The sequence below is a fragment of the Castor canadensis genome, chromosome 2, assembly GCF_047511655.1.
Source record: "Castor canadensis chromosome 2, mCasCan1.hap1v2, whole genome shotgun sequence".
NCBI classification, from domain to species: Eukaryota; Metazoa; Chordata; class Mammalia; order Rodentia; family Castoridae; genus Castor; species Castor canadensis.
Genome location: NC_133387.1, coordinates 15,179,254 through 15,194,215, shown reverse-complemented (window position 1 = coordinate 15,194,215; position 14,962 = coordinate 15,179,254). Strand labels below are relative to the sequence as shown.

General features: G+C 45.4%; 1 protein-coding gene across 5 annotated transcripts in view; it reads right to left on the bottom strand.

Moving 5' to 3' along the window:
• Positions 1-14,962, bottom strand: part of Dennd2a (DENN domain containing 2A) — a 96,429-nt gene that overhangs the window by 33,227 nt on the left and 48,240 nt on the right. For 3 of the 5 annotated variants that reach the window (XM_074062032.1, XM_074062039.1, XM_074062045.1), the window contains exons 4-6: positions 10,250-10,377; positions 8,758-8,879; positions 2,406-2,606 (exon numbers count right to left, since the gene is read on the bottom strand). In XM_074062032.1, coding sequence (XP_073918133.1) covers positions 2,406-2,606; positions 8,758-8,879; positions 10,250-10,377 — 451 coding nt within the window. The remainder of the gene's footprint in view (positions 1-2,405; positions 2,607-8,757; positions 8,880-10,249; positions 10,378-14,962) is intronic. The other 2 variants (XM_074062053.1, XM_074062058.1) reach the window with 2 other exon arrangements.

The window sequence follows — 14,962 nt, the reverse complement described above, 5'->3', positions numbered from 1 at the left end:
CTGGGACACTCATTCCTCTCAGGCTGAAGCAGGGAGAAATCAAGGCAAGCGCCCCACACCAGGAGGGCCTCTCAAGGCAGAGGCAGATTAAAGAAACAACGTGCTGTCTGATTAGCTATATGTACACTATTAAGTCCTTCAGGCTAGCTACGAACACAAAAGCAAGAGTTTGGGATGGCAAACGATTTAAGGGTCCAAAACATGGAACAAGGGTGTACTGGCAAGAATCCTGATTTCGAGAAAATGATGCAGAGCTTGTGTGAGTTCAATACCCAGCACCAGAAAAAACAGAAACAAAACAAAACCAGCCAGGCACTGGTGGCTCACACCTGTAATCCTAGCTACATGGGAGGCTAAGATTGGGAATATTACAGTTCGAGGCCAGCCCAGGCAAATAGTTCATGAGACCCCATCTCCAAAATAACCTGACCAAAATGGACTGAGGTGTAGCTCAATTGGTAGAGAGCCTGCTTTGCAAATGCAAACCCTGAGTTCAAACTCTAGTCCCACCAAAAAAAGAAAAGAGTTTGGCCCCAGCTACACGGGAGGCATAAACAGGAAGATCACCACCCACGCTGGCCAGGGGGTAAAACTTGACTCTATGTGAAAAATAACTACCGCAAAAAGGGTTGGGGGTGTGGCTCAAGTGGTAGAGTATGTGCTTGGCAAGCTCAAGGCCCTGAGTTCAAGAGAGAGTTCTGCCGGCACCAGTGGCTCACACCTGTAATTCCAGCTACTCAGGAGGCAGAGATCAGGAGGATCTCAGTTCAAAGCCAGCCTGGGCAAACAGTTTGTGAGACAAAGTATGAGTCATGCCAGGACCTGCAGAAGATGAGTTAAGGATGGTGGCACAGGACCCCCACATCTTGGGCTCCCCTGGAAGCTCCAGGACAAGACAGAGGCTCTAAGGGTAGCCATAAAAGACACAGGAGTGACCCTGTGCCAGGGTTGGAAGGGACCAGATTACATGTTAGAGGGTGCGTACTCAGTAAACACTACAGAATCAATAAGTGACTGCACTGTGTCCTACGCCAGGGCCAAGCAGAACAGTAGGGGAACGAGGCATGGCTCCTCTCTGCCTTGGCGAAGCAAAGCAGGGTGGCTTCTCCCTTATTCCACACGCGAGCGCCAGGCTGCAGGTTTTAGGCCTTCTTCCTGACCCCTGACCTTAATGGCCCTTCTCGTTCTCTCACCTGGATAAGAATGCTGGTGGAGTGAAATCGTGGCTCAAAACACTGATTAACCACACTACGTTGTGGTTATGAATGTGTCCCTTGACTTTCCTTCAGGTCAATGGGCCACTTTGAGAAATCCAATGTAGCCTACAAACAATGTCCTATCATAATCCGCCCCCAAATTTATCTGCTCAAAGTCTGACCCAGTTTTATGGGTTTCATGAACCCCTAAAGTCCATGCATGAGCTGTGGAATTAAGAATCCTTACTCCAAAAGTTCTTGTAGAAAAGTGGACAGAAGGGGTTGAAAACGTGTCACCCCCAAAGGGGATGCTTTGGCACATTGATTATTTTGAGCTAAAGGTACTTGAAACCCACCAGGTACAGATGTTCGGATGTTCCTTTTCTTCCTGGAAGTAGGGACATGAAACTCCCATGAGAAAGAGGCCCTCCTACTCCAGGAGGAAAGAAAAACTCTTCCCACTGGGGAAGGAGGGTTGCGGCCAAGAGAAACAGATGCAAACAAACCTTGTCAAACCAGCCCTTGTCTCCTTGTTTTCCACAATTACCACAATGTTTTAATTCAGCTTGTAAATACTTAGGCCCAATCACCTCTTTGGGTCTCCATTTTTCCTGCCAGGGCTCCCACTGTTCATGTAAATAAAAGTCATTTGCATTTCTCTGGTTAAATCTGTCTTAGTTTAGCAAGCCTACCTGTAGACTCTGGGGAAGTGTCCCCTGCAGTATGAAACTGACCAACGAAGAGACCAGCAGTGTAGGGCTGGAACTGAGTGACAGGGAATGTAATGAGCACACACATCCAAGTTTTACCTTTTCGATGACAAAGAGGTGTGTTTTGATAAATGCTGCCTTGGAGCACAGACTGGTGCCTGCCTGTGCAGTGGGTGCTGAGACGTCTCAGGTCAGGGCACAATGGATGGAGGTTTGCTTTTTGAGGACAGGAAGGGGAGGAATTGGGCTTCTCAGGATGGACATTGAAAATTCTCTCTGGCATCAGAAGAACAGTTAGAGGGATGAGTAGGGAGAGGACTTCTAGGAGAAGGCCACAGAACCACAGTGATGACAGGACAGAGGGCTAGATACCCTCACCTGCTGGCGTTCACCGTGTCTACCTGGTCTGTGTGACACAGGGAACAGGTCTCACCCAGCTTCTTCTGCAGAGAAAAGAAGGGGGAGGTACAGACGGGAAGGAAGCTGCTGCAAGTGTTACCTTGGGGATCTTTTTCTTCTTCTTGCCATTCTGTGGGTCTCCAAGGTTAAAGAATGTGTCGTCGGGGCTGCTGGGTGTGGAGGGGGGACTGGTTTTGGAAGGGGACCCAGTTCCATCCCGACTCAGCTTCCTAGTGTCCAGAAGTTTGAAGTTCCTCCTCTCTGAATTTTGCCGGAAAAAAGTAGGTTTGGACAATGACTGCTGTGTGAGGAAAGAAGAGTAAATCCATGAAAGGGGACCGAGAGGGAGGTGACCCACGCAGAAATGATGAAGGGGCTGGACTGGGTTCCCCAGGGAACACTAAGGGCTCAACAGACCCTTAGCACGCAACTGTGGAAAAGCTGTGTGATAAACGACGCAATCTGATCCAGTCACTCTTTTCAGAACAGTGGGAAGTCCCCTGGCTCAACCTCTTGGCTTACAGGTGAGGCTGTCTGACAATCCAAGACACAGGTATCCGGAGTCACAAGACCAAAGCCTGGCTGTGACCCTAAGCTGGCTCACCAGGGCCTGCTAGACAGGTAATTTTCTCTCTTTATCTTATTTCTAAAATGAGCCTCTTTAAATCAAAAGGCAAACAAAAAACTTGTTAAAAATTTCCAACTCATAAGCTGGTAGAGTGGCTCAAGTGGTAAGAATGCCTGCCTGGCAAACATGAGACCCCGAGTTCAAATCCCAGTGCCACTAACAAAAAAAAAATTCAACACATAATGGAGAACTCCTTTTCCTGATATATACTACAAATGAATAAGAAAAAGCCTAATGACTCAAAAGAAAAGCAGGCAAAAGCATGGGAAGTTTATAGAAAGGCAAATGCATGCATCTTGGATACGTGGAAAGGCTCTTAGCTTCACCCATCAGATAAAGAAAATTACAGTTCCACTGAGAGTCATTTCTACTCAAAGACTAGCAGAGGTAAAAACATTTGATAACTCACTCTGCTGGTAAAAGTGAGAGAAAAGGTCACTTTGTACAACACATATTAACTACTTTAACTATTGTCAATTTTGCTGCAACTGTACTTTGCATTCCCAGTGTGGTTTACTTGTGTGTATACACACCTACATACACACATACACACACACACACATATACATACTTTCTTTTTTTGGTGGACTGGGGTTTGAACTCAGGTCTTCACTCTTGCAAAGCAGGGCTCTGCCACCTGAGTCACACCTCCAATCCATTTTGCTCTGATTATTTTGCAGGTGGGGGAGTCTCATGAACTATTTGCCTGGGCTGGCCTCAAACCATGATTCCCCCGATCTCAGCTTCTGAGGTAGCTAGGATTATAAGTGTGAGCCACTGGTGCCCGGCACCAGTGTATTTATATTTTGGTTATATAGAATTTTTTACATAACTTTTTTTTTTTTTTTTTTTTTTGCCATGCTGGGGCAAGGACTCCAGGACCTTGATCACTGTAGGCAAGTGTTCTACCACTGAGCTATACCCCAGTTCCATGTAACACTTTTTATATGAGGATCTGTTAATCTTTCCCCTTGTGATTTCATTTAATCTCTTTCATTCTTTGCCTAGAAAATCTATCTCTTCTTACAGGTTTAATAAATATTTAATTCTGTTTTCTTCTGGATTTTCTTGGTTTGTTTTGAACACATTTTATTCATTAATCCATCAGTAATTTATTTTATGTTAATCTAAATCATTTTTTCCCAAACTAATCCATCCCTATTCCGTTCAATGAATGAATGAGCCTTTCTTTTTCTATCAACTTACAAGGCCACTTTTATTGTATCTTAAATTCTCCTAGAATAGGCCTATTTTGTTCCAGTGAGTTTTCCATTCTTGCTTCATTCCAAGTACTATGTAGTAAGAATTTCAGAATCTCTTTCAAGATTTCCAGAAATAAAGACTCCTTGTCGTTCCAATGGCCGGCTCCACAAGGAGCAAGAATTTGCTTAGTACAGGAAGCTTTCAGTAGAAGAAGAGCTGACCTGATCTGGTCACTTTAATTGCACCTTAATCACATTGACACAGAAAGAAGGAATAGTGGTAGCCTTTTGAAAGGCCTAATTCTAACTGAAATGAAAACCAAACAAATATCTTAATTCTTTCACTGCAGTAAAGTCTATCAAATTGTTGGCAACCAGTAAGAATCCGTTTTCATTAATGATTTAGACTGTGCTAGCATTTGTTTAGAAGAGATTTGACCTATGAAACGATCCAAGAGGAAAGGCAAAAGGAGTCAAAACACAACATACATTTCTAAAGAATGCCAAGAGGCCTGCTGCAAGCTGTGTGTGGGCTGCATCTCTCAGTGTCACAGCTGGGGCTCCTGGTGTGTCCCAGAGCACCTAAATAAGCCACCAAATGTCCAGGGAGAGTTCTTGAGGGGTAGAATTTCAGTAGCTTCTTACTTGATAAAAAGGGAAGGTTTAGTGGGCTGGGGGAAAGAACATTATCACATATACAGCAGTTTGTGATTAGGCTTAGTGATGAGGAAGAGCAAATTCAATCAGAGAGAGCTTCATGGCTCAGAGAGAGTCTCAAAACAGATGGGAGAGATGATACCACAATGACTGTATATAAATCTTGGATTTAGCAAAGGCCAGGAAGCTTTTTCTTAAAAACCTAGATAGTAGTTAAGGCTCTGTGGGCCATGCCCTTTCTGTTGCTGCTGTTTAACTGTGCCTTCGAACTGCAAAGGCAGCCATTGACAATATGTGAAGGAATAAGCATGGCTGTGTTCTAATAACACTTTACTCATAAAAATCAGGCAGCCAGCAGTAGTTTGCCAAATCCTAACTATAATATAAAAGGAAAATCAGTATAGGACCTTAAAGATTTTTTTTTCAGACTGTGGTCTGGAGAAGATTCCTGGTTTTGATCAGAGGCTCTCATCCCGACATGCATAATGACTAATACGTGTGTCTCTATCTAGTAGTTCTGTCCACAGACACACGGAGTCTCCCTAATCTTATACACGTGGACTCAGTGGGCACCACAAAAGATCTGCAGTGTCCAAAAGGGAGAAACAGAGGACCCTCTTAGCCCCAGGTCCAACTTCCCTGTTGAAACCTTTCAAGTCACTTCCGGAGGTGAACATATTGGATCCTGACCAGGATACATCTTGGTGGAGAAAAGGGTATTGCAAGAAGCCTTGTACCTGCTCAGAGGGAGCTGATCTGTATTCAGGTCCCAAATCCCTAACTCTTCTTTGTCTGAATGGAACCAATATGTAAATAAGAGTGTCTTGTATTAGCCCAGGTTTATTTTATTTCATAGTTCCTGCCATATTCCCTGTGCTGGACTAGGTATGGGAATGGTGGGTAACATACAGCAAGAAAAGAAGATGGTCCCATCTTCTCAGGAGCCCACGTTTCTTTTTAACAAGCTCACTCTACTCCTCTCTGAGGACAGTCTGTGCAACTGACCTTCCCTCTCCACGGGGACCAGAAGAGGTGAACATCCTGAAGATGGCTCAGGACCCTTCTGCGGCTGGTGAGGAGGTTGACACAGAAGGGCTGCTTCTGTTGCTGCTAAGGTCCCAGATGCAGCCCAGCTGTGGCAGCCGCTCAATGAATATTCGATGAGTAGAATGGAGGAAGTGGTGGAGTCTGCGGCTGACCTTCAGAGTGGGGGCACAGGCAGATGTGGGAGAGCAGAGAAATGAACACAGATGATGACTTACAGAAGCCTGTAAGTATCAGTGGCAATTGGACATGTGCCCCGGTCAAGGATTCTTTTCTTCAGGACAGCTGCCTCTGGACAGCAAGACTGGGTTTGGCTGTTCTGTAGAGAAGGCTCTAGGTTTTTTCTGCCTGCCGGGAGCAGGAAGAAAGGGCTGCTCAGTCTTCATTGTCTGGTACGAGAGAGGAGCCCCTTGCTCTGAACGCAGAGGTGATCCAAGGAGACGTTCTTCACTGCTCATAAGAGGTGATACACTCACTCCCAGCATGCAGTGGGGAGCCAGGCAGGATGTGAGGAGGCTGAATGGGTATGACCGCTTTCCTTTTTCTAAGTCAGGCTTATCCACTTAAGGAAAAGAAGGATTTTCCAATTGCTGGAGACATCCATACTCCAGTGAAAACACGAATACATTTCCAAGGCAAGTAGAAAGTATAAAGTTTGGTTGTCATGGATATTCATGGCAATTCTTTTTTCCATAGGAGGGGAGAAGAGGCAGTTAATTGGTTTTGAGTTGGTACTGTAGCAGCTGATGTGGGGCTGTAAGCTGTACCCTTCATGATAGGTTGTACCCCTACCCTCCTGGAAGACCACAGCAAGAAGCTTCTCTTGCTGATCACCAAGTGTGGAAGGCGTACCTCCTGTAGAGCCATCCCCACCCACCAGCAAATGCTGACCCCTGGAGCCAACAGAAAGAGGGCTGCTGTTCTCAGGCTAGACACAGAACCTGAAAATGGAATTTAAGTTGAGACCTGCAGCCTAGACTTGTTCTTCCTTTAATTTCTTCGAAGACTGAATATTATATTCAATTACTTCTAGGGAGACACAAAGGAACAGAATGTAAGTAGTCTGGCCTTGAGGAATTCATAATCTTGCTAGGGAGATATCTTTAAGATACATCCTATGACTTAAAACACAACTGAACTCATCAATGTAAGATATGTCACAATACAATATGCAATTTGATGTGAAATGAATGATTTAGTCTTCGAGTTTTAGAGGAAATCAGAGGGGAAGAAGTCCAAAGGGTTGAGATGGCCTAAGAAGCTTCCTGAAAAAGACATGATTGAGCTGGCTCTTAAGATGATGGGGATGGGGTCTAGGTGAGAGCCCAGGGAAGAGGTAGAAATGACCGAGTACACAGATCAACAAATTAAAGCCTGTGAGCCTCATCTGATTCACCACAAACTGCGAATAGATTTTACATTTTTAAATGGTTAAAAAAATAAATAATATTTCATGATAAGTGTAAATTATACAAATTTCAAAATTGAGTGCCCATAAATAAAGGTTTTGGGGTTTTTTGTTTGTTTCTGTTTTTTGTTTTGGTGATACTAGGGTTTGAACTCAGGGATTTGCACTTGGTAGGCAGGCACCCTACCATTTGAGCCACACCTCCAGTCCTGATTTTTAGTTATTTTTGAGACAGGGTCTTGCTGTGCAGCTCAAGATATTCTTGAACTCTTTGATATTCTGACCTCAACCTCCTGACTATAGGTATTACAGATGTGCGTCAGCATGCCCATAAGTAAAGTTTTACTGAAACACAGCCACACTCACTTGTTTATGCATTGTCTACAGCTGCTTCCCGCTACAATGTCTGTATTGAATAGTCACAACAGAGACCACATGGTTCACTAAGCCTAAAATAGTTACTCTCTGACCCTTGAGAGAAAGTTTGCTGATAATATCTTTTTTTCTTTTTTTGTGGTACCAGGGTTTGAACTCAGGGGCTAAACTTTGAGCCACTCCACCAGATCACAATCTTTTTTTGTGATTTTTTTTTTTTTTTTTTTTTTGAGATAAGTTCTAACTATTTGCACAGGCTGGCTTCAAACTGCAATCCTCCTGATCTCTGCCTCCTGAGCAGCTAGGATTATAGGTGTGAGCCACCGGCACCCATCTTATCTTTTTTTTTTTTTCATCCTTTGTCTAGGATTGGCTGCTAATATCCACGGAACAGTTGGGAGGCTCTGTTGGCAGGAAGCATCTGCATGTAGGAAGTATGAGAGATGAAGTAGTAATGGGTGCCCAGGATCAATTAGGAAAGATACACATGGTATAAAACTCCAAAATGTTCAAAAGGATATTCTGTAAAAAGAAATTCTGTCTTGTAGCCCAAAAGTACCTCCAGGTATTCAGACACTGAGACAGGGCCACAAGACTCCTGCTTATCCATTCTTAGGTTCCCTTACAAGATATTCTTGTATATCCATAAACACATGTGAGTTTACAAGTCTGTATATTCTTCCATTAAAAAGAAAAGCCACAAATGAGAGATGGGTGTTGTGATGCACACCTGTGATCCCAGTACTTAGGAAATGGAGACATAAGGATTAAGGTCAAGGATTAAGGACAGTTCAAGGTCAGCCTGGGCTACATAGTGAGACCCTGTCTCAAAAATGAGAACAAAACCAAAAAACCTTACACAGATGGGAACATACTAAAAAATCCTCTTTTATACCCTGCCTTTCAGTCTCCTATCTCAGAGATTCTTCTGACCAGTGTGGACCAAGTCTGAGGAGGGCTCTGAGCTCAATGGTATTTTAGGAGGATCTGTTAGCAGGCAGGTTCCAAGAATCCTAGAGGGGGAAGATCAGTCAGACAGCAGATGGACAGATCCAGGAGGAGGCCTTAAACTTCCAGACTGCTGGAGGCCATGGTGCTGGGGACCCTGCTCCTGCCACTGTTCCCCAGGGACTCATACCTTAGTGGCAGTGTCAGGGATGGAAGAGTTGGGAGACCCAGGAAAGGTCAAGACACACTTCTTGCCTAGGCAGCGGCCATGCAACTCGATGTCTTCATAAGGGTTCTCCTTCATTGGCAGATCTGTGGTCAAAAGCAACAGGTTAGGAACCTGGCCAATTTTCCTTATGGGACCACTTTGGCCACCATCTCGACCTTTCCTGTGTTTGACCTTGTGGGATGTTTGTTGTTTGGTGAGCCATCAACCTTCCTCTTAGCAACAGATCCTGATTTTCATTGTGGTTTCTCCTTCTGTCCCCATATGTAGCCACACAAGATCAACTCCACTCCTATTGGGTGACTTTCACCACTGAGAAGCCCAGACCCCTGCCTCTGTGATGAGTTCCAGGAAGGCCTCGATTCCCAAGCCTATGGCAATCGCAGCATCACATTCACGAGCTCTGAAAGTGAGCAAGGGATCTGGGCTGGCCTGGCCAGCGTGAACCTCACGATCTCCACTGGAACTTGCAGGAACAGGCTCACCTTCCACAAGGGAAGGCATGGATTCCAGGGAGCTGATGGCAGCTATCCCGGGTATCATGGGACACTGCTGAGAATGGAGCTAACCTGGGAGATAAGAAATGGAGGAAGAAAATGCCATTTCTGGTACAGGAGCCTTTAAATTCCCTTTTATTTCAGTGGAAAATTCCTGGTGGAATGCCTGGAATGGAACTCCAGTGCAATTCAAATGGCTCATCTACATGAGCCCTTCTTCAAGTCCTGCACTTCCTCTGCCCACGGGGTTTTCTGGTACTGGAGACACCTGCTGTCTGTGTGAACTGCTCTCCTTGTCTCCCCACCCCACACGCACCTGTGGTTTCTCCCTCTTTCCAGCTCCTGTTTTCTGCCACTGTGGACAGACATTACTTCAGTTCACAACTCCGTGAAGCTGCAATCTTCCCTGAAGATTACTGAACTCCCCAAACTAACTTGGAATCTGAGAGGAGGCATTAGAGCTAGGCCAGTTACTTTTCTAACAACAGATGTTCATTTAGTCTGTACTACAAATCTGTTTCTTTTTCTGTTCCATTCAGTAACCCCTACGATTGAGGAAGCCTTTGCAGATCTTTTACATTCTCTCCAGTCCTTAAACACAGATCTGCCATCATCCTCACTATACAGACAAGAGGACTCAAGTTCAGAGAAGTTAAGTCACCAGCTCAGTATCACAGTTAACAAGTGACAGAGCCAAGATTCCATCCTGGATCTTAAAACTCCAGTCCTCATACTTCTTGGACCATCAGGCTGTCTCTTGGGCTATTTGTTGCTAGCCCTGCCTCCCTGCTCCAGCCCCTGGTCCTCACTCATCCCACTGACGTCCACTCCCCCCACCCCCTATCACCTTACTATCTCATTCATTCCACAGCGCATCTGTCTTTGAGTGTTTGCATTTCAAGGAAAGGGGAGAAAATTCCTGTCCCCTTTTCTCACAGATAGTCATTTTGGCCTCTTACCTAGAATGTCTTCATAGACGTTCTCCTCAGATAAAGTGCGTGTGAGGCTCAGCTTAGTCTGTGCATACCAGTCCACCCTATTATTCTCAGAAGAAGACTGAAGTAGGTCTTCAAACTCATAGGACTTTCTGGGTTGTGCAACATGGGAGGGAAAAACCAAGAACTTGAATCAATTTAGGCTGCTTCAGTGAATACACACCCCATTCCCAGGTTCTTTTTCTTGGAAAAATTTGTTACTGAAATTCTGATTTTTGTAAAAGGTGTGAATATCCATGAAATACAGCATTTTTTGGTTTTTGTTATTTTGAGATAGCATCTCACTACATAGCTCAGGCTGGCCTTGAACACAAAATCCTTCTGCCTCTGTTTCCTGAGTGCTGGAATTATAGATGTATACTACCATGCCTGGTGTAAGACATGTAGCTTTTGCTGACAAGAATATATATGCTGTTAGGCTAAGTGAAAATGGTAAAGTACACTTACAGAGTGTACCTACCTTTGCAAATAAACCTATCTTCAGAAAATAAACAAACAGAAGCCACATCAGGACTGAGGGTGGCCAATGACCACTCCACACTTGCTCTCCTGGACTTTGTAGACTCTAGTGTTTATGGATCATACACTGCCTTAATTTTTAGAGGGCAGTGAGGACGAGTTCTGTGTAGACCTCTCACTTAGTGGCTACCAGGGTAAGCTGAGGCTCCCCACCATCCTCCAGAGAGCTGCTCAAATGTGGTTTGGCTTTCATTTGTGACCTGGCACACACCATAGTTTTCTACCATGAAAAGTTTCTAGTGGAATGTCACGAAGTGAGTCAAATGATGCAGCCTGCAATGGTGCAGCCATCTCCCCAGTTCATACCACCTCCTGCCTTTTTCTTCCCTCTCTTTCCATCCTTGTCTAGAGAAAGCATGACTTTCTTTGTGACCGACGGACACCAGGCCTGTCCCATTCTCTTCCCCAAGCAGATCCACTGGGAATTTCTTCAGAGCACGTCTGGGCCGAGTGGAATCTGGCTGCATGTGCTGTCTACCTGTCCAAGGGCACATCCCCGTGCTGGCCCTAAGTCCTTTCTCTCACGCTTCCTCATATGGGGTCCAGATGGTCACAGCCCTCCTGTGGCTCAGAAATCACTGCTCTTCTCTCACCCTCCATTCATGCTTGCTAGACAATAAATCATTGTAGCTGGCTACCTAAAAATGCACATCGTCTTTGTTTCCTCACCCACACTCCCAGGCCCTTCTGGCACCTGGGGAAGATGCCTTTCTGGTGGCTTTGAGATTAAAACACAGCTGGGCGTGGCTTCTTCACAAGCCCTTGTCATCTCTGATGAACTGCTCAAGTGGGCTGAAAGTCAGTGTCCTGATTTAAAAAATAGTAATGATTTTTATAGGCTTATCCAAAGTGCTGGGTATGGTAGCACACACAGGTATCCCAGCTACTTGAGAGGCAGAGGTAGGAGGCTCTTGGTTCGAGGCTAGCCCAGGCAACAGTTCAAGACTTCATTGGGAAGACAAACTAAAAAAGCAAAAGGACTGGGGACATGACTCAACTATTGGTCCTGAGTTCAATCCCCAGTACTGAAAAAAAAAATTGTAGTGGCTCATGTCTGTAATCCCTGCTATTTGAAAGGTTGAAATTGGGAGGATCACGGTTTAAAGTCAGCTGGGCAAACAATTTACTAACCCCCATCTCCAAAATAACCAAGGCAAAATGGACTAGAGGTGTGGCTCAAGCAGTAGAGAGCCTGCTTTAAGAGCCTACTTTGCAACTATGAAGCCCTGAGTTCAAACCCCAGTCCCACCAGAAAAAAAAAATGTCCAAAGATAGAAAAGAGAATGGGTGTTCATCACTGACCTTGGCATCTAATAAGCACTCAACAAATGTTAGTGATGAATGCTACTCCAGTGGTGCTATTAATTAATTATGCAGCAATCATTTTACTCTGAACATGCACTGTGTGGAGACACTGTGCTCAGGCATCAATGACAAGGAATGACTAAAACAGTTACTGTCCCTGCCTCCTACCTTCTCTAGAGGAAGATAGCCAACCAATGCACACACAAATAAATATAAACTGCCATAAGTTCAATGATGGAAGAGGTCAGGCTGCTACAAGTGAAAAGGAGGACCTGTTAGGCCAGGGGATGACCTTGCTGGGAAAGTCACTGAGACCCAAGGATCAAAAGTCCTCAGCCAGAGGAAGATCACAGTGGAAAGGGGAAGAGCACATGTAAAGGTCCTGAGGCTGCAGAGAGCTTGGTGCTTTTGAGGAGCCAGATAGATATGGAGCAATTGAGGCTGGACCATTGGGAACTAGGACAGAGATTGGTGTGTGATGAGATGGCAGAACTGGTCAGATGTCCTCTGCCCACCTTCCAACTTCTGGGGAGCCCAGGTGAGCATATTAAATCTTTGCTCTCCTTGAGCCACTCCACCAGACCTTATTTGTGATGGATTTTTTCAAGATAGGGTCACACAAACTATTTCCCCGGGCTGGCTTCGAACCTTGATCCTTCTGATCTCTGCCTCCTGAGCAGCTAGGATTACAGGCCTGAACCACCGGCACCAGCTCCTTCCCAGCTTCCTTAACCATGCACAGGCTTTTCTTTCCCCATCTTGAAAAACTGTCACGACCCTTGAAGCTCTGCTATTTCTCACCTTCCTCCACAAAAGTTTTCAACTGGGGGAGGCAGTGGAGATTCAGAGTCTATTCTGTGTGTGCGATATGAGTTCCGGGTAGTGTGTACCTGCAGGCTTCTCTCCTTTGCCCTCAAGACTGGCCCCATATGCATCCCATTTGTGAAACTGCTCCCTATGGCCACCAGTGAGCTTCTAGAACAATCCAACCATTTCCTCAGCCCCTCTTTCATGGCTGGCTGCCATGTTTCCTTTGGGCTTCTCATTTGTCATCTAGACTGCTCACGTCTTGGGCTGTGCTGCTCAAGGTGGTGATGATGGGGCTGGCATGAAACTATGTGTCAGTCCTTGATGGCATACTTATAGAAATTGAGAGTAGATATTTAGAAACTTTAAATGTAACTGGACAGAATAATTCTGTAAGTATAAATCTAATAATTTAAAAATTATTATTATATATAATATATCTTATATATTATGTAATTATTACTGTTTTTCATTTCAGTTCTCTGGTAATTTTTCTTTTTTTAATTCTGGTGGGACTGAGGTTTGAACTCAGGGCCTCACACTTGCAAGGCAGATGCTCTACCACTTGAGCTACTTCACCAGCCCCAATACTAAAGCACTGTTCAGCAGATTGGACGCCAGCACACACCAGAGAGATGGGTTGAGAAGCTTGGCACCATGCTTGGCACCATGTTGTCCTCATTCTTTCCCCTCAGACCCATTCTTGCTTTCAGTGCCTCAGCTGGAAGCCCCCCCTCCTCCTTCTCTTCCTGGGCTCTGCTTTTCCCAAGGCTCAGTGTCCATGTGTCCTCTCAGGTTCTAAACCTAATGCCTCCCAGCCGAGTTCATCACCCCTTCTTCCCACCCTACCCTTGCTCTCTCACGAATTGGTCTGAACGCAGCACTGAGGGCAATGTCCAAGTCAGATCAACAAGCTAAAACTGTCACCCATGCCACAGGCACCTAATTTGCAGAAGATCATCCCCAAAGGACAGGCCACCACTCCATGAGCCTCTTCTGCTTTCCATTAAGGGGCCCATCCAGGACAAAGCCTAGCTTAGGTCTGGGGGTGGGAGGCAGGCGTGAGCTGTCTTCTCTGAGATGGGAGTGGGATGTGCAGTGAGCCTACCCCAACATTTTCCAGGCCAGGCTGGCATGAAGGCAGCTGACGGGGTTCAGGGTGTGGACTGTGGCCCAGGGCAGAGTGAAGAGACAGGCCTGGAGTGGCCAGAACTCCGCTTCCCTGGTGAGTAACCCAGGTTATGCTCGCTAGAGTCTTCAGCATGCCCACTGCATTTGGTAGGGAAGGATACAAGCGATTCAAAGAGACTGGGGAATCCTACACTCAACAGTGTTTATCGAGTGAGAACCTGCTACAAGTTTTACTTGTACTGGCCCATTCCAAGTTCACAGCCACCTTGTGAGTAATTAGTACTAATACATACATTTTATATGTATGTAGGTAATTTGTTCAAGGCTCACTGGGAAAAAGCAGTAGACCAGAGAAGTCCGACTGGACACTGGTGCCTTTTCGTTTTTGGTGGTGGCACTGGGGATTGAACTCAGGGCCTCCTACTTGCAAGGCAGACATTCTATCACATGAGCCACGCTGCTAGCCCAAGGCTGGCGCTTTTAACATAAAGTGTTAAGCAGAGCATTCAAGCAAGGCAATGCAGAAGGATGGCAACATTTGCAGGTCCCAAATTAAAATAGGGTGAGCTTTGTAGTTTGCTGAACTTGAACTAATTTTCCATACAAAACTATGAACCCTCAGAGGGGAAAGAGTGTCAGGACAGGATCACGCCACTGGAAGCACAGCAGTTTCCGCTACAGTAAAGGGACACCTTGGCAGGAACCACCTCCACGTAAAGCCTCAGCTTCGTGGGACTAGAGCAGCACCCTGGCTGAGCTTGACCTTGTTTTGACTTCAGAGAGAAGGGGGTTGAGGCCTTTCTTTGCCATGGAGAGAGCTCTAGAATGTTGTGCTTATTGTTAGCAATTTTATTTGAGGTACCTATGAAGTAATAATTGTATAGATCAAATTTTAAAATAATTAAGTCCCCATGA